Below are 19,378 nucleotides of genomic sequence, written 5' to 3' on the forward strand. Positions count from 1 at the left end.
AAGACACTTCAACTGTGACAGTTTTACCCCTATAGTTTTATTTAGAAGAGAATCTTTACGATTTAGGTTTTTGGGTCAACAACAATACACAATATGAATCTAATAATATGTGATCACTGCAGCAATACTATACATCAACTGCAAAAGAATTGGCCCGGTTAACTGGGATTCAAACAGCTCCAATTCTCCACCATTTTGTGGATCTGCAACAATCCGTGCCTTCAACCAAGAAAACCGCTTTATTGAGACAAATCTCATCCTCATTGACAAGTACTCAAGGCCATGGTTTCATAACATGTCGGCAACGGAGTGGATTTCTTTTAGATTGCACATACTGTCCAATTTTGTGTTTGCATTCTCAGTGGTTTTGCTCGTGAGCCTCCCTCATGGAATTATTAACCCAAGTGAGAATCATGAGCATGCATTTTCACAAGATGCTTATCAGCAGGTAGACCGTAAAGATGGTCCACAAATGGCACACCAGTGAACATCGAAAATATGTAGGGCTTTCACATTTCATCCATCAATTGTCCCCCCCCCAAAAAAAAAAAAAAAAAAAACTCCTGCATAAAGAATAAACAATTAGATTTGTGTAATCAAATAATATAAAGATATTGTCACAGTATATTTCCTAGGTTGGATCCAACATATGGTTGGTGCTAGACACTCACTCACTTGCAGGCAGGTTCAAAGTATCAATACAATACACCCCATATCAGGCATATTGTATTATATCTTTAGTTTTCTGATACACCTATTTAAAGGTGTTTTTAGGAAACCAGTGTTTTTATTGATTAAACAATACAAAAAAAAAACTGAGATTTTGAAAAAAAAAACTAAAATAAATAAAAAACCGTGGGGTAAAAAGTATCAATACACCCCTGCCGGTGTATTGGGGTGTATAGATATTTTAAACTTTTCTTGCAGGTGTGCCATTTGTATTAACAACCTACATCCTTATGGTCTCCCTAGCAAAGATATTTAATTTTCTATTCTGCATATAATTAAGAACAGTTCTTTCTACATGAGAAGATCTACAAGGAGTTTATTTGGAATTCTATATCTTTACAGGAATTGCAGGATTGGCAGTAACATATGGATTGAATCTTAACTCACAGCTAGCCAATATGGTGTCCACAATATGCAATGCAGGAAATAAAATGATCTCAGTAGAAAGAATTCTACAATATTCAAACATTGCTAGTGAAGCCCCATTGGTAGTTGAAGATCACAAGCCACCAAATAACTGGCCACATCTTGGAAAAATTTGCTTCATTAACTTGCAGGTAAGACCTCTAACATGTAATATTCTGTAATAACCAAACCAAACATAATTGGCTGAGCATTCATGAGGCATGTTATTGGACATATAATAAAAATCAAGGAAGATATAACAGACACCTGTGTTTTTTATCTTAATTATGTGAACGATATTGTAATAACCCAGATAAAATGCCCAAACACCAATATGAACGTCAATGCAGGAAATAGGGTTATGACTACTTGTCATCAAAATCAGGATACAACGATGGAATATGAGATCTTACAAATATGCTAACACCATGTGTTTCTACTATTAGTTTCCTTAAGCTAAATATCCTTTTTAGTGTTTGTATAAACCAAATCTAATGAAACTTCTAGCATTCACAGGTTTTTTATAGAATGAATTATCAAAACATAGCACCCACATATATATAAGGATTCATGTAGTAAATTACAGTTTGGAAGACTTATCAAAAAAAAAATTGCTATCAAATTTCATTTAAAGTGGGGCACAGAAAAAAAGGTGATTAATAAAGATATGATGCTAGGATGAATTTCAACATAAAAATAAAGGGACCATCACATACCATACAAGCTCACAGCAATATAACCACCTAAGGCAAAGATAAATCAGTTGTTGATCAAAACCACAAATCTGTCTGTTTAATGAAAGAAATTAAGAGAAACTGGCCTAGAACAGTAGGAAGGAAGAAGAGAGAAGAAAGAAGAAAGAAGAAGAAGAAGAAGAAGAAGAAGAGAAGGGTTTAGAGGAAAGACTCATAGCTGTCTCCCAGCCCCCTAATTGAATTTTATTAGATCTAATCACAATTAAAGAGAGAATTACAAGAATACCCCTAATGCGGCAGCTGCAAGAATAAATAATAAAAAGGGGCCTTAGGCCCATCACAACCAAATCCCATTGTTGACAGATGTTGTTGTACACAGGTTTAGTACCGCAGGGGTATTTCTGTAATTTTTTCCATACTTCATGTTGTACGACCAGTATAGTATAAATAACAACTGCTTCACTCGCCTGAAGCTTTTTTTTTGAGGCATTCAGTCCTCTCGCCTATCCTCTCTTCTCTTCTCTCTTCCTCTCTTCCTCCTCTCTTCTCTTGCTCAACACCCATAAAGAAAAAAAAAAAAAAAAAGGAGCTATTCTCAGCCCAACATCTCAACAAAATCTCTATATATATTTTCCTGACTAACCCTAGACAGAAAGGCCATCAGCTGTCCTGTTAATGTCCCTGGGAATCCATCTCAACACATGAGGGTGAGGGAGGGAGAGACTTCAAGTACCTTTCCCAAGGTTTCTACCCATCTGATATCTTTAAAGGAGTCTCCTTCAATCAAAAGTGAGAGAGAACTGTCTAGCTATTTTAGTCCACCATAGCCTTAGCCACATCTCACCTATGAGCCACTACAAGCCTAGGTTAAGTTGACTCCTATATCAGGTATACTATGAATACTCTCAGTCTTTGGGTTTCCAGAAGAGATTTGGTCAAGTCTAAATTGGACTTCTTCTGTTAATGATTCTTCAATTAAGATAGTTGCTCCTATGCTGGTTCTGGTGAAAAATGAAAGAACTCAAGGATCGCAGAAATTTTCTTTTTTTTCTTTGAAGGATAGAAGAAAAAATTATTAAAAAGAAAAAGGTTACAAAGCATTGGATGTCAAGGAGACAACCGAGATTGAATGACAACTAGACAATCTGAAAAGATTCTTCATTACAAGGCTGTAATTCCAGAATGCCCCAAAAGTTCTCTATCTGATCCTCCCTTCTAACTTGGTCAAACTCTGGCAGAACCAGCACCCAATCTGATACCAATTTACCCACAGAAGAAACTATTAACTCAATGTTTTTTTCATTTGTTTTCAAATACTCTTCTATTCCTTTCAGTCCACAGTGACCAGAAAACTGCAAAAGGAATACAGCTCTACATAATTCTGGCTTTCTTGCTGCCACTAATTTTCAGCCATCTAGAGAAAATCTCAGCAGGAGATGGAGGCTGGAAGATTGACTTGCCAAAAAGAAAATAGTAGAAATTTCAGGTGAAATTTGCCACTTTACATGAATAGAACAGGTGAAGCACTGGCTCTTCGTCAATTTTGCACAAATAGCAGAAACTTGGAAGGAAAAAATCTCTTCTCTTCAAGTGGTCCGTGGTCAGGACACTGTCAAGGGCAACCAGCCAAGCAAATGCCTCCACTCTTGGTGGCACTGGATTCACCCACACTCCTTTCATGCTAGCAGATACCTGATTATCTCTGACCAATGCCAAGTAAAAGGACTTCACAGAAAACCTGCCATCCTTACACTTTTTCCACCAGAGACCATCCTCCAAAGTAGGAGAGACATTGGACTGTTCTAGTTTGTTCAGCAACTGGATGCACTCATCCACTTCTTGCTCATGCAGGGGTCTTCTAAGCCTTGGACTCCATACTAGTTGCTCCCCCCTCAATTCATAGCACTGATCAATAGTGATCTGATGCTCAGACAGTCTATATAACCTTGGGCAGATTTCACAAAGTTTCCCCACTCCAGACCATTCGTCTTCCCAGAATATTATGCTTGAACCTTTACCCACTTTAAATTTGGTCAGAACCCTGAAGTCCTGGTTGAATCTCATAATATCCTTCCACACATTTACCCCGTAGCTCCTTGAAACTTCTCTAGGCTCCCACCCAAACCTCACGACCCCATATTTCCCAACCACCACCCTCCTCCACAGTGCTTCCTTCTCCCTTTCCTGCCCAAACCTCCACAGCCATTTTCCTAATAAAGTCTTTTTAAATGTCCTAACTCTTCATATCCCCAAACCTCCCCTTTCCTTAGGTCTACACACTTTATCCCAGCAAAAGAGATGGAACTTCTTCGCTTCCCCAGCCCCTTCCCACAAGAAATCCTTTTGAATCTTCTCTAACATGTTTGCCACTTCCATCGGAACCTTCAATAGAGACAAGTAATATGTGCGTAGGATTGATAGCACACTCCTAATAAGGGTAATCCCAACTCAAAACGGGGTAGTGGAGATTTCTCACCACAGCTTATTGCTCTAAAATCTGAAGCTTATTGCACAAATTCCAGGATGCAGACATTAATAACATTCACTTACTAATGGCTAGGTGAATCATGAATGGCAAATTTATTCTAAAAGTTCTACTGATCCTTTCATTGCATAATCCCCACATGACAGTATGCTTTACCCCTTTTGAGAAAACCTTTTCACCTGCACCTAATCCAAAGGGCTTTCCTTGATTGAGGAGATCAAGGATGAAGTTTGGAGGACCCCAGTTCAAATCTAGCTTATTGTTAACACAGTTCCATAACATGCTCAGCAAAAGCACATTGCAGAAAAAGGTGGTACGTGGATTCCTCATTTTGTAGACACAGTAGGCAAGCATGTGCAAATAAGCACTTGTTCTCATGCCACCTTCTTTGAAAGCTATAACACGTGTTAATCTTATCATTAGTTGCCTACTTGCCTCCCAGACAAAGATTCTTACCCTCAGAGAGCCAGTAGGGAAATAATCATTTCCAGTAGGGAGGGAGAGAGGAAGTATATGGAAGGCAGGAAGCTAAGTACCAAAAGAAACACCTGGACGAAAATGAGAGACTAGGATCACAGGTCCATACCCTGTAATCCAACTCAAAGAGAGAAATAAAATAAATAAATATATTATATATTTATATATATTAGGTGTTCTATGACAATCAATTTCGTCCTTAACAAGAATGCTATTGAACTCCAAGTTCCGCAAGGAGATGAATACGAGGCCACAGAAAATTCATCCATGGATAAGTTGTAAAGGTGAGGTTGACCACCGATTACAACACAATTTTTTTTATAAATAGGGCACTCCCTTTTAATTAACAGAAAAAATAACTGCAAAACACCTTGGTCAAATAAAGCATGATAACCTTACAGGGGTGTTATTATCTTCCACTATCTTTAGTTAGGAGTGCTCCTTTGATCAGAAACAGGGGGTGCTCCAACAACAGACTAAAAGAAACATGATTAAACAGTGGATCATGATTCATTGGGTACATCAAGATGGAAGTAGGATGTATTCCCATATCAATCATTGGTTTATTGCCATCTTGACAAATTCTCCCCTTGATATCGGTACAGAATTCCTCAATAATTGTCCAAGTTCCAGCAACTCTTGAGAATGAGGTGTATATGACAGCCTAATTTCATGTTAGTGGCACATAATTTATGATCTTTATATAAGCAAACATCTCAGATTTACTTACAATATATTTCTTGTTGTCATAGATCCGATACGCTGAGCATCTTCCATCTGTCTTAAAAAATATTAGCTGCACAATTCCAGGAGGGAAAAAGGTTGGTGTTGTGGGACGAACAGGCAGCGGGAAATCAACTCTAATACAGGCAATATTCCGTATTGTGGAACCCAGAGAGGGAAGTATTGAAATTGATGATATAAACATCTGCAAGATAGGCCTTCATGACCTGAGATCCAGACTTAGCATCATTCCGCAGGACCCAACAATGTTTGAGGGGACAGTAAGAGGAAACATGGACCCACTAGAGCAATATTCTGACAGTGAAATATGGGAGGTGGTTACTTCTGTGACTTCTGTCTAACAAGTTCTAGAATAAAAGATGCAAAATACAGCTCAATTCCATTATGTGGGTTTGGGGTTGGGGTGTATATGATTTCCATCATCATGTTGGCCCTGGCATGAGTTGCTAAGGATACGATTTACATGACTCTTTACAGACTTGTTAGGTAGCGGAGTTATTTATGGGTAAATGCATGTTAGTTTGCTCATTGCTTGTCAGGTTGAAAAGTTGAAATATGTGCTGCCACTTGACAAATCATCCTTGTTTTTTATCCATCACCTTATAGGACACATTTTAGCTTCTCTTCATGGAATACCTCAGGTAGGATGGAAGGTACAGAGAATCTTTGTTTCTCTACCTTCCTGTATGTGTTGCACATATCCAAATGGAACCCATTATTCATTTGTCCCATCAAGCATGTCCTTTGGGTCGAAAATTGACTCAGTTAGCTATCTACATTATAACTTTTTTTCTAGAAGCTTCATCTCATTGTTTGACTTTCAAAAAGAATTGAACAACTGAAGCTCAGGATCAACAATTGGGTTGAGCCTCAGAGAAAAAAAAAATCCATGGTCAAACTTGCTAATGCTAGTTCCAGGCCCCTTTGGATGTAAGCCACACATGCAATGAAAATGTGTTTCTTCCATCCTAAACCGTCAGACATTAGTATTGCTCTTACATATTCACTTCCTGTCATTATAAAATAACATTAAACTTACACTGGATAGAATCCAAAGCGCAAAAAGCTCTTATGATCTTCATTTAGAATTTCAACTGAAGAAGTTATCATATTTGATTATTTTCAGGCTATGGATAAATGTCAACTTGGTGACTTAGTGCGTGCAAGGGAAGAAAAGTTGGATTCAACAGGTGAGATTAATCAATATGAACTGAAACCCACAGTGAAGCGTTTTGGATTCTCATATTTGAATTGCAGGCATGGCAAATACAGTGGTTGAGAATGGAGAAAACTGGAGTCTGGGCCAGAGGCAACTATTCTGTCTTGGAAGAGCCTTATTAAAGAGAACCAGAATTCTTATTCTAGATGAAGCCACAGCCTCTGTTGATTCTGCAACTGATGGTGTAATACAGAAGATCATATGTCAGGAGTTCAAAAATTGTACTGTTGTTAGTTGTTACCATAGCTCACAGAATTCACACAGTTATAGATAGTGATCTAGTTCTGGTTCTCAGTGAAGGAAAAGTTCTTTTCTATTGTTTACTTCTAAATTTTAAAAAAGGAAAAGGAGAAGAAAAAGATAAAGATAAAGATAAAGGAGTTAAGCATGCAATTACTTTTTCTTACTGGTTTAGTACAAGGAACGAAAATTGTTGTGTTGTGAACAGGAAGAATTGTGGAGTACAACACCCCAGCTAAGCTACTGGAAAGAGAGGATTCATTCTTCTCAAAGCTTATTAAGGAATACTCTTTGAGATCACAAGACTTCAACAGATTAACAAACTTAAAGAATGCACGTTGCATTTTATAGTATCTGTGAAGCATAAAGCTTTTTATGTTATTCCAAAATCAAGATTACATGCTACAAAATAATTCAAGAGCTGCAACAATCCAGAACAAATGAAGAATAAATGATTCCTCAAACTGATTAGGGAACAGCACTGAGTGCCCTGGGATGGAGTAATATATCTATCTGTTTTATCCTCTTCCAGACAAAAAGAGAGCAATAGGTTATTGTGTTTTTTCTATTTCTGCTTGATCACTTATAATTCTGTCGCTTCATTTATCCAGAACATATCCATTGTTAGCAGTCTTTTAGATTATTTCTCACCATTCTGATCCATGGCCCCAAAGCAAATATTCTATAGAATTATCATCAATATACAATAAGTTCATAGAAATGAACAAAGCAACAAAGAAAAAGATCATCTTAAACCATCAAAAAATCATTATGATGCTCTACTAATTTATAAAAAACAACAATGAATGATGTGGCTGATCATTTTCAAAAATAATAATAATAATGTAACTGATCAATATAATAACAGGCACTCCTGTATGATCCTTATAGTTCATGATTAACAGAACTTATTAAGTATGGCTAATAGAGATATGAAGCTACTATCTCCTGTGTTCCATTTAGTTGAATGGAACAAGAACAGTTTAATAGAAACAGTTTAAATTCTAAAAATCTCTCATACAGATAGGAAATTCATAAAGATAATACCTTATCCCCGCATAAATCAGAAAGGGCCAAAATTTCATAACCATAAAAGGAAGATTCTATCAACGTAATCTATACTTTACCGCACTTGAGTTATACAATTGTAGTACAGACAGAACTCAAACATGAAAGGAAAGAAAATCCTAAGCAAACATGGAAAATCCAGCACAGATATTCTAAGCCATGGTTGAAGTCCCATTCTCTTCTTTATGGAAATGGAAATCCCATGCTCGAAATTTAAGCCTCCATACCAAACCCAAATCCTTTAAATAGTTTCTTTCCTACCCAAATCAATAAGCATCTTAAGCGATTATCAATACCTACAAATTTCAAAGAGAAGAAAATTGCCCTTGTAATATTTTGTAAAAACGACCCAATGTAAATCTATAATATAATAATGTCTACAACTCCAAAACCATTTACTAGAAGCCCTCCAAATTAATGGGTTCTGCTCTTCCTTGAATTTCCATTTTCTTTCTAAGAGGACATTATTTGATCATTTGACTTTTCTTCTAGTCCAAATTCAACTATTCAAGAGTAAGAAAAGAAAAAGAGAACAATAAATTCATAAATTTTCTGATATCTGGGTAGAAGCACAAGAAGATATCATCGAGCATAAAAAATAAAAAATAAAAATAAGGAATAGAGAGTACATCATTTGCAAGCTCTACTGTTTGTCAGCCTCTGTAGTGTAATGACTATCGACCCAGAACCAGAAGAAGCATGTCATGGCTTTCGTTCGAATGCTCTACCGAAACGCTTCAACCAATGTTTACGGTCTCAACCAATCATATTGCACCACGTACCAGCCCTCCCCACTTTCATCTTGGGGCCCCGGCCCCATTAGACTGGTTTTTCTGGTATGAGGTCTAGACTAGATTATGGCAAACCACAGTTTTGGATTTCAGAAAATCAAGATTCAAGAATGGGTGTTAGGGTTTACAGCTGCCCTAAAAGGTCCAGGCCTCAATGAAGTAATGAACGTCTCGCCTGGCCCGTCCCAGGCCGAAAGAATTAGTTCGGGCCAGGTTCGGGCTAAGCATCTTCTGAGTTTGGGCCCATGCTAGCCCAAGATTCAAGTTTAAAAAATGGGCTTTGAGACAGAATGGCCTCAGCCCGTTAAGGCCCAATGAGATTCCCATTACACTTTGCGTATGAATCCAAAATGGGAAAAATGATGCGGCAAAGATATGATCAGGGGCGGGAAGTATGGATAGGGGGGCCAACCATTGAAGTGGAGAATGGAGAAGAGGAAAATTTAAGCTGCTGTGGAGATTTTCTGAACCATAAAGGGGCCATGGCTCCCTTGGGTCCCTCCTGGCTCCACCCTTGGATATGATACCGGAAGCCAATGGAACCCAACATTGAAAAGTTAAGAGCTCATATCTCCTACCGACAACGACCCTATCACAAGAATCCTACCCATTGGTATAGGTGTAAAACGGCCGTGTTAGGCTGGCCCGCAAACCGAGTCGGGTGTCCCTTTCTCCCTTGGGAAACTTTGGGGGGTCAACCCGACATGGCCCACGGCCCAAGTCCACATGGGCCCATACTGTGTTGTGGGCCAAGCTGGTTCACAGGCCAAGTGGGGTCGTCGCAAACCAGGCTAAGCCATGTCTTTTAAAAATTAAAAAAAAATAATGAAAAAATTAACATAAATTAAAAAATATCTTAAAATTTTATTTTATATGAATTTTGATATATACAATTGTTTATATATGCAATAATAAAATTGAAATAAAATTATTTATATATATGGGTCGTGTTGGGCCGGGTCGAGCCATGCTAACATGCGGGCTACGAGTGACACGACCTGCTTAGTCATGCCATGTTGTTCTGGCCCATGAACTTGAAACCCCATGCCCAACATGGCCCATACGATCATGGCATGCCTGCTGCAGTCCGGCATGCCTGCTGCAGTCCGGCATGTGGCTCAAAATCATGCTATGCCACAGGCAGTACAGCTCAATTTACACATCTACCCACTAGATACTAAGCACAGTTCAATTTACACATCTACCCACTAGATACTACAGTTGTAATTACATGTTACCATTCATGGAGAGATGTTCCCAATGTACAGCTATAATGTTTTGTGGGTAGGAGATCTAGATTCAAAAGTTAAACAATTCCTTATGTTCAGATGGATCATGGATTAGCCCCTTATTTTCTGAGATCAGTGAGTACCCGGGCAACCTGTATTTGTCTATTTAGTTTTATTTTCATTATTGAATTTCTACTACCAATAAAGTAGGGGTGTCCATGAAAAACCGAAAAACCAAATCGAATCGAGAAAACCAAATCACAAAATGCAGTTAACCAAACTGATCGGTTCGGGATTTTTGAAAAACCGAAGGACTAGTTTGGTTTTTGGTTAACCGAATCGACTGGTATATATATTTTTATGTATATTTTATATATATTTTTAATATATGTCACATATTTTCTATGTATTATATATATATATATATATTCATTATATATAAAAATATATATTTATATTATATTTATAATGATCTATTTATAAATATATTATATATTTTTCAAATATTTATAATATATTATATATCATTTATTATTTATAATATAATGTTATACATATATTTGTATAATATATATTATAAATATAAAAAACCGAAAACCGAAGAACTAAACTGATCAAAAACCAAAACCGATGGACCGGTTAATCGGTGATATCGATTCAGTTTCGATTTAAAGAATTGAAAAAACCGATACCACCAATTTGATTTACAAAAAATGCAATGATTCAATTAACCGAACCGTGAACACCCTTGCAATAAAGTGATGGATCTTTGTTTGAAACTCATGTAGGGTTTGTCAACTTGTGGGGTTTAGGTAAAATCATTCGCAGACTGATTATTAATTGGGACATAGACCTAGAATTACGTTTTGGTTAATAGTCGGGTTTATCAGATCCATACCTAATTATACTGAAAATTATATTTATTTATTTAAAAATGGATTTTTATAAAAAATAATAAAATTTGATGAATTGACAAAATCAAATATGTTTTCAGAAGAATTGCAAAACGAGTGAAAATGACAAAAATTTTAACTTTATTTTTGGGCCAAATTGCCATTTCTTAAAATTCCACAACGCCACAGTTCATGGTCTTCCTCCTTCAAACGCCACTGTTCATTCAAATGGATCCTTTGCTCAACACAGGAACAGTGAGAATTCGCAGACCCACGAGAGAGTATTTAGCACCCCGTGGGTCCCCTTCTCCACCACCTTCCCTTTTTCCAGCACTGCGATCAGATCATCAGATCACAGTTTTGTAGGGTGCTCAATCGGGGGCCACTACCTCGCTCGTCCGCCCCACCAACACTTGCTTTCCCCTTGCTGATTCAATTTCCACCGAAGAAAAACATTGAAGTTGATGAAAACCAGGGGGAGGGTTGCCGTTGCCACTCCCCTGTTCTTGTGGAAGAAGACGTGAACAGTGGCCCAGTAGCGGGAAAGAAGAAGGGATCTGATCGAGGGAGGGCTCAATGGAGGAAAACTATTCTCTGCCGCCGCTGTGTCGAATGGAGAAGATGAACCGTGTCTTCGGCGATTGGGTGGAGAGATAGAATGATTAGGATAGAGAGAAAGAGAGAGAGATTGGAGAGGAGAAGGGTGTGCCGCTGTTCCACCGTCTCTGTTGAGAGGAAGCAGATTATGAATAGTCGATTTCTTCCGATTTCGGTTCTGGCTCAATGGAAAAAGAGGGGTAACGGTGGGATGGAGAAAATAGAGGGATTATGAGAGATAATGGAAGAAAAATGAAGAAGGGGAAGAGGTTTTTGTACTGTATAATCAAAATCCATAAGTGAATAGCCGATTTCATCGGTTTCGAAAGGTAGAAGAAGGTGAATAGTGTTCGGACTATTCTTGGGCAATTTTGTCCTAGAAAATTAATTTTTTTTTCGTTCACTGTTTGTTATTATTTTGAATACGACTGATTTTGTCAAATTTCCGCATCATAAATTTTCCCAAACTAAATAATAACTTAAAATTTAAGTTTTGATAAAAAAATATTAAATTATTTATATGTTAATAAATTAAATATTTTAAATTAATATTATTTTATTTATTATTTATCAAATTCACCATGATAAAAATTATAAAAAAATTAAGAAAATATTATATATTTGCTAAAATAATCGATTTCAAGTCTAAACCGGTTCAAGACATACAATGGGTAGGGTCAGTTCGGGTCCATTGAATAGACCGACCCTTTTGACAGCACTAGATAATAGTAATACTAGTACCCTTCATATTAAATCTCCATAGCTACTCCAAAAGGGGAATTGGTCTTGGAAGTTTTAGATTAGAATTAGGAATAGCAATGGGTAGGGTGTCTGAACCCACCTATATATCCCTGATTTCAGGTTCGTCTAACTTTTTCTCTCAATTTCTTAAATCCGTTAAACCCGTCCCACATGTTAAATCCTTTGATCAAAGGTTTTCTGCTAAAAAAATTGTTTAATGCTTATAATGTGACTTGAACCCAAATAAATTAATAATAACACCAAATCACTTAATACTACTTAAATTAGCATTTTATAACCTTTGATCAATATATATATATATATATATGATTAATAATTCCAACTAAAATTAAAAGAAATAACATTTAAAATTAGCATTTTATAACTAAATGAAATAAACAATCTATCAAATCCAAATTTATATAAAATGATGATTTTAATTCCAAGAAATTTATACAAATAAAATATAAATAATAGAATACCTTGCTACTTAAAATTTATAAATTTGTACATGATATATAATATAATAAGTTCATATTTATGCATCCTGGGTATCGGATACTAGATACCCTAAAGTCAAAAACCCAAACCCATTCCAAACCCTATAAGATTTTGATAAATGGGTCCTATTAGGGTTATACCCAAAAATTTCCACAAATTGCCATCACTAATTAGAATGAGTGAAAGCCCCTTTCCACCCCACCCAAAAAGAAAAAAAAAGAGGCACAAAAAGACAATACCCAGTAAGAGCTGAACTTGCTTTCCTCTTTACAAATTTGCACTACAATTCAGAATTCAGATCATGAGGGGTTTGTACTGGCAAAATGAAATCTTGGCTCAAACCAAAACTGTCAACACACAGACACAGAGAGATTCTTTGGAGCTAGAGTGAGAATACTAAGTGCACTCACTTAGTCAATTGGCTTTGGTTGATAGATGAGTAGGACCACAAAAGGACATAGCATTGAAGAACAAGAGGACGGAACATGGAATAGCACGTCAGCTAGCACTAGAGCTAGAAAAGTTGAGAGAGCATAATGGAGTTCTCAGTGTTGCACATACAACTGGGCACGTTCTCTAGTACAAGTAGCAATCAGCCCAACAAGCAAAGCAACAGAAATGTCTCGATTCGACATGACCTTCACACCAAAGCAGCAGAAATCACAGTCAATCTCGAAATGCTAATCTGAGTAATCTCAATCTCATTTTGGTAAAGTCATGGTGGGCTCTTCTGGGTCTCGCATGCTTAATAATGTAGGCATGACAGAGACCCAAAGTGGCTTTGCAAATTTATCTGATGGAAGAATGATTGTCGTCCATGAATTATAATTAGGTTAACCATTTCAGAGTCAGATTTTGTTTCATTGTTTGCAATTTCAATTCAGCCAATCCCCATTCAGTTTTACTTGTTCAATGGCCTCTGTTGCCGTTACTTGCTGGTGCCAAGTGGCCCATCTTTTCAGGGTCTCTTAAAATATTATTCTCTCTAGCCTTTTCTTGCTCCATTTCTGGACAAAACCACATGTATTTGACTTCTTTTTCAGTTCTTTATCTGTGAAAGATCAAGTCCATTGATTGGGGAAGTGAACTGATCCAGGAGAGTCATTAATCCCATCTCATCTGCACAAACAGGAGTGGGCCAATTAATTTAACATCATTGCAGGTGGTGGTTCAAACTGAGACACTTCATTTCACTGGTGAAGACTAGTTTCATAATAACGATAATCCACTGAGAACAGAAAAAAGATTGCAACTTTTTAGCTGTCTGTTCTGTACTTCTGTTCAAGTTAATGAATGACAAATGCTCATGGTTTACTGAATTGAAGCATACTTCTTAGGTCACAGGTCTAGTTTACAACTCATACCCAGATAGGAACTTCCCAGAAGAGTTGGTGGGAAGTAATTATCATGATCATTATTATCACAAATTCTACTATTTGTTGTTGTTATTGTATATTCTTTCTTCTGTTGTTGTGGAAGCTTCTAGGATGTAGGTATGAAGAACAAAATGTATTGTCTTGATCTCCAGGAAATGAATCCTACTTAATTGATTATACACTAAAAGGAAAACCATATAAGTAATTTAGATCAGGCAATTCAACCAGATAAAAGGGCCATGGTTGGCATTTGTCTACCCTCTTTTTCAGCAAAACAAATGAAAATCAGGTAAAAAACAGTACTAATCATGCATATTGTTGAACATTAAAAAAAATGATTTTCTGTAAATTTTTTACTTCTTGGGATTGAAGCATCAGAATGAATTTTCCACCAATATATCTTGCTTTCAGTATTTTTTACTGTTCTTCAACAAGAATGACCAATGAATCCAATAGCGTCAAAGGTTGTTCAAGTCCGGGGCAAATAAGATCCTTGAAATCATTGGGAAAGACTAATTTTGAACTCATGTCTAATTAAGTAGGAAATCACTACCACTTCAAGTTTCAACAATCTGACAAAAGCATAACCCATTTATCCTAAGAAATCATCATCATTGTCACCATCTTCTTCATTTATTACTATTAAAATTGCTGATACTACCATCACTAACACAGTTATATTATTTTTGTTGCTGTCATTATCAACGTCACCATTACGAGGAAGGTGATGAAGAATAAGATAAATTGCTTTGGTCCCCAAGAAATAAAGCAAATGCTTCTTTAGAAAACAGGAGGTCTTTTCCTTCACTGTAAAGCACTAAGGAAATAACTTTCTGCAAACATGCAAAAGAAAAGTCTGAGATTGACTAATTTCCCACCAAGATTACTCAGAACCCAGAAGGCCAATAGGAGGTGCCCTTTATATATCTCATCTACAACATTATTGTATTGTTCTATGATCGCCGCCTCTACAGTACTCTGAATTGTATCCATTACAGTGAAACAACAATAACTAAACAATCTGATGACCAATGTAGAAAAGCAACCAAAATAGTTAGACTAAATTCTAGCTGGGATTGATCTAAATTGTGTGATAATCTAGAAGATCTTAGCTAGAAATGGAATCAACCTAAGATGATAAGTTGATAACTGGGTGGAAGTTCTTCCTTGATCACCTAAGTAAGGTGCATTAATTTGATGATTATAGACCAAGTTTACAGTTCAAAAGCTCCACATGACATGAACTTTTCTCTCATGCATTCCAGCATCTACTTAAACTTGGAGATAAAGTTGATTGGAAGCATTTCCCCCACTCTTTCTTTGAAAGAATATGCCAAGGATTATGAATAGGATGTCTTTAGATGAATCCACCCCTTGTCCCCCACTACACTAGGTAGGGACAATGCATAATACTAAGGCACCGTGTTCTTTGGAAAGAGTGAGAAGAACAATGTTATCTTATGCAGTTATTCTATTCAAATTATTTCACTTTATTAAACCACTATCTCATCTCTGACATTCCTTTGGCTTGTGAAACAGTGTCATCACTTCTCCTTTGTTAGGAGAAATGGAAGTCTTTCTCAAGTGGGTGATAGATGTTCCACATGCATTTGAACTCATCCCTATAATGAATTCTCCAAGGTCCAAATTATAATCTAAATCACCTTAACCTTACCATTCATATGTAGAGATACAACACATATTATATATATTTTTTGTATTACAAGAGATATGTTAAAAGATGCCCATGTTCTAATTGGTTGTGGGTGAACTTAAATATACCCATGTTTGAATTTTTTATTTTGTAAAATTCAAAAAAAGCACAAAATTCTAAGGGGTTGGGAAGCAATATAGGAGGAGAGAGAATGAGCTGATGTGGACAACTGTGTTATAAGTGCATAGAATAAATGGTTGGACATTTGTATGTATGGATTTACCTGTTTTTAAAATAGCCCTACGTGGTGCCATGTCAAAGATACGTATGTACAATCTTGTAAGGATGTGAGTTTTCAAATATACTTCCATACTTTGTCCTTAGTGTTAGAGAGAAGCATTAAGATCCAAGAGATTCTAAACAGAAGAGTTAAAAAAAAAAATAGTTCTAAGAGAAGACAATCTACTATAAGTTGGGATTTGGGAGTCTGTATCATATCATCAGAGTACAGAGGCAAGTTACAAGTTGATGTTATCATCCATGTGCATTGGACGTGTCCTCCACTTTTATTATATGAACAATATTATTATTTTTTTGTTTATATGCAGTACAGTTTTGCTTTGGAAATTAAGTCATAAAATTATTATTTATGATATTTAGACAAAAAGGACTTTTGAACTATAGCCCTTTTCAGTATAGAAAACCATTTTATTCCAAAGGAGAATCAATCTTAGGCTCTTAGCTTGCTTTTGCAACCATAAGTCATGGGTTTAGTCCTTCTATTTGGAGTAGATTTCAAGGACCACCACTACTCAAACCCCTACTGAACTGGGTTTACATAACTTTTCTACAACTCTTGCTATAATAATGTGGTGGTATCCTTCTATTATGAGTGAAACAACAGACTGTTGGCATTTCATTTTCATTTGCACTTTTAAAAGCGGTTCCTTAGGCTGCATTTGAATGCAGTGTAAATACCAGACCGGAGGAGTTTTGCACTCATTGGTTTAAAAAAGTGGCACTTATCGGTGTAAATATTTACATCATTTTTATGAGAATGAAATTTCCCTCGATTATCGATGTAAAACTCGACCAGTGAGGAGTTTTACATCGATTTTCGGTGGTAATTTACATTTCATCCAAACGGCTACAAAACCGGGCCAAAGTGGGAAACTCCTCTGGTCCGGTATTTACACCGCCAACAAATGCAGTCTTAATCTTTTTGAGTTTTCTTAGGACTTGTAATGGTACAACTTTTCTTGTTTAATTTCAACTTTCGTTGGAATTTGACAAGGGCTGGAGAAGAAAAAACAAAGCAACTGGAGAGGAACGTTGCTTTTGGGAAGAGAACTTCTTTTTCAACCATGTACAATCTTGTGTTTCTTGTATATTTGTTTGTTTTCCATTTACTCTTCTCTAATTTGTTGCAGCACTATCAATCTACACGATCATCCTTCTGTGCAACAGGCTGGAGCAGGAAAAATTCTGCAACCAAGAAAGCTGAATGGTCTATCAATTGAATGGTTTTTCTGACATCTAAGAGTCAGAGTCCTATTGGGTTTAGGCCATTATCTTACTTCATGTCAGTCATTCATACCAAGAAAACAAAGGCATAGTACATCAACAGTCAGAATAGAGCAGATAATATTATACCAACATTTTGAAGTACGTTGTCTCATACTATCAGGATATCAGGACCTTTTCTGTAACAGTGTAATGGGTTAACCAAGAAAATTCTTGTAAATCCGGTCACCAGTTACTCTTCTGCACATATCAAACCTCTTGATGCGCTGTGCCCTGTATTCCATGGTGGCTGTAATTCTGTAAAAAAAGCTCCCAAAGCAACAAACAAGGATGAAGATCATATCAGTAGAATCATTGGTCAAACCTATATATGGCCTATGGGCCAAATCAATGATAAGAAGTTAAGAATGGCAAAAATGGTGGGGACACATTGTTGATTGGCCGTAGAACAGCTTGGATTATCTTCTCAGAACAGAGTTCTGGGTTTTCATCTTTTTTTCCATTGTTGTTAACTTGTATGTGAGAAGTCCTATCATTTGGATGGTGAGGTTGATGAGAATGGTACCCACGGTACACATCTAGATCCTATATCTCATCCTATATGTCAGTTACCAGACTTTCCTCTTTCCTTTTCTTAATGGTGAACCAAGGGTCGTCTGGTTGGTAGGAATAGGGATCTGGAATCAGATTGATTGGGTGAAATGTTTATCAAAAAAAAGGGAGATTGATGGTTCAGCCCAGGGTCAGAATTTTTAGGCCCAAAGTACAGTTGGAGTGGGTGCCAGCTTGGAATTGATGCCAATTCACAGGCGGCATTGGTGTGTAGAGTGGGGGTTTTTAACATTTTAAATGTTTATAGCTCTGCAATGAAAATCAGAAATTCGCATTGGCCCTGTCCGTACTTCTCCGGAAAAAAAAAAAAAATTGGTTGGGTGGAATGCGAGAGAATGTCCATTCCGGCCTTCCCCTGGAATGAAAGTCTCCTTCCAACCAACCAAAATAGAAAAGACAAATGACTTAAACCGCCAACACTCTTTCTCTTTATCTCACACCAACCCTCCTTAGGAGTCGTCCATATCTTATGGAATCTAGAGATGGCAATTTCTACCCTACATGATTACCTAGTAGATACCCGCCCCTACCCATTCCATCAATTGAGATTTTTGCTTGAAAATTGGATTTTGGAACAAAAACGGGTTTTGGGATTTTACAGCTCGTGCAGATACAGATAGGGTACAATATTAGATTAAACCCGATCCCCGACCCTTTCCAACCTGCATATTGTTGGAACTTGAATGGCATGTAAACTTATGTATTAAGTGTTATATTTAATAATATTTTGAATTTTATATGAAGAAAAATTAACAGTTTGTGCTTTTTTGCATGTTTTAATCAAATAATTGATTTTTTTATGTTTATTTATGTTATTTTACTTGTTTATTATTTATATATAACATAAAATAACGGAAATTAAGGCTATGTTTGGTTTGAAGGAAAAAATAGGAAAAGGAAAGGAAAACTATATACAGCCTAAATGCAAGTTCTAAACCTAACCTGTCAATCCAATCCACCCCATCCTCCAATGTGAGGAGGTAGAATGTTTGGATTTTAAAAATCCATGCCATTCAGGGTCTTTTGGTTCCTAATTGGAATGGGAATCAAAATATCCTGTAATTGAATCGGAATCCCTTGTACCTACTGCATTTCTTTTTGTTTAGAGCTAAATCGAAATTGAACTCCATTACGTATGGGTTCGAAGAGAGTTGTGTAAATCTAGACCCTACCTGTTTTCTTAGGCCTCTCATCTCATATCCTTTTCAAAACCCACAGTGGCTTGGTTGGATTTTTAGAATCCAAAGATTCTACGAGCTTGAATCTGTTACCCACGAGATGTTCCCACATCTCTATCTATGACTGTCCATTGAGAATATCTCTTTTGTCATTCATGGGGAATATTTCTAATACATGATGGTTATTTATGAGTATCGAGGCATAACTTGTGTGGGTAGC

General features: G+C 36.7%; 1 protein-coding gene and 1 long non-coding RNA gene across 3 annotated transcripts in view; one reads left to right on the plus strand and one right to left on the minus strand.

Annotated features, from left to right (window-relative positions):
• LOC109115354 (putative ABC transporter C family member 15) overlaps positions 1-8,643 on the plus strand; it is an 11,681-nt gene extending 3,038 nt beyond the window's left edge. The window contains exons 2-6 of one of the 2 annotated variants that reach the window (XM_088890127.1): positions 123-404; positions 1,072-1,286; positions 5,544-5,849; positions 6,662-6,725; positions 6,793-8,643. In XM_088890127.1, coding sequence (XP_088746253.1) covers positions 123-404; positions 1,072-1,286; positions 5,544-5,849; positions 6,662-6,725; positions 6,793-7,028 — 1,103 coding nt within the window. In that variant the 3' untranslated portion in view covers positions 7,029-8,643. The remainder of the gene's footprint in view (positions 1-122; positions 405-1,071; positions 1,287-5,543; positions 5,850-6,661; positions 6,726-6,792) is intronic. The other variant, XM_088890128.1, reaches the window with a different exon arrangement.
• LOC148790753 (uncharacterized) overlaps positions 1-9,016 on the minus strand; it is a 19,309-nt gene extending 10,293 nt beyond the window's left edge. Inside the window, exon 1 of the long non-coding RNA XR_016077541.1 lies at positions 8,692-9,016. This is a non-coding gene — a long non-coding RNA (uncharacterized LOC148790753). The remainder of the gene's footprint in view (positions 1-8,691) is intronic.
• Between the last annotated feature and the right edge of the window lie 10,362 nt (positions 9,017-19,378).

Source organism: Nelumbo nucifera, chromosome 6 (assembly GCF_055504915.1).
Source record: "Nelumbo nucifera cultivar China Antique chromosome 6, China Antique-T2T, whole genome shotgun sequence".
Taxonomy (NCBI): Eukaryota; Viridiplantae; Streptophyta; class Magnoliopsida; order Proteales; family Nelumbonaceae; genus Nelumbo; species Nelumbo nucifera.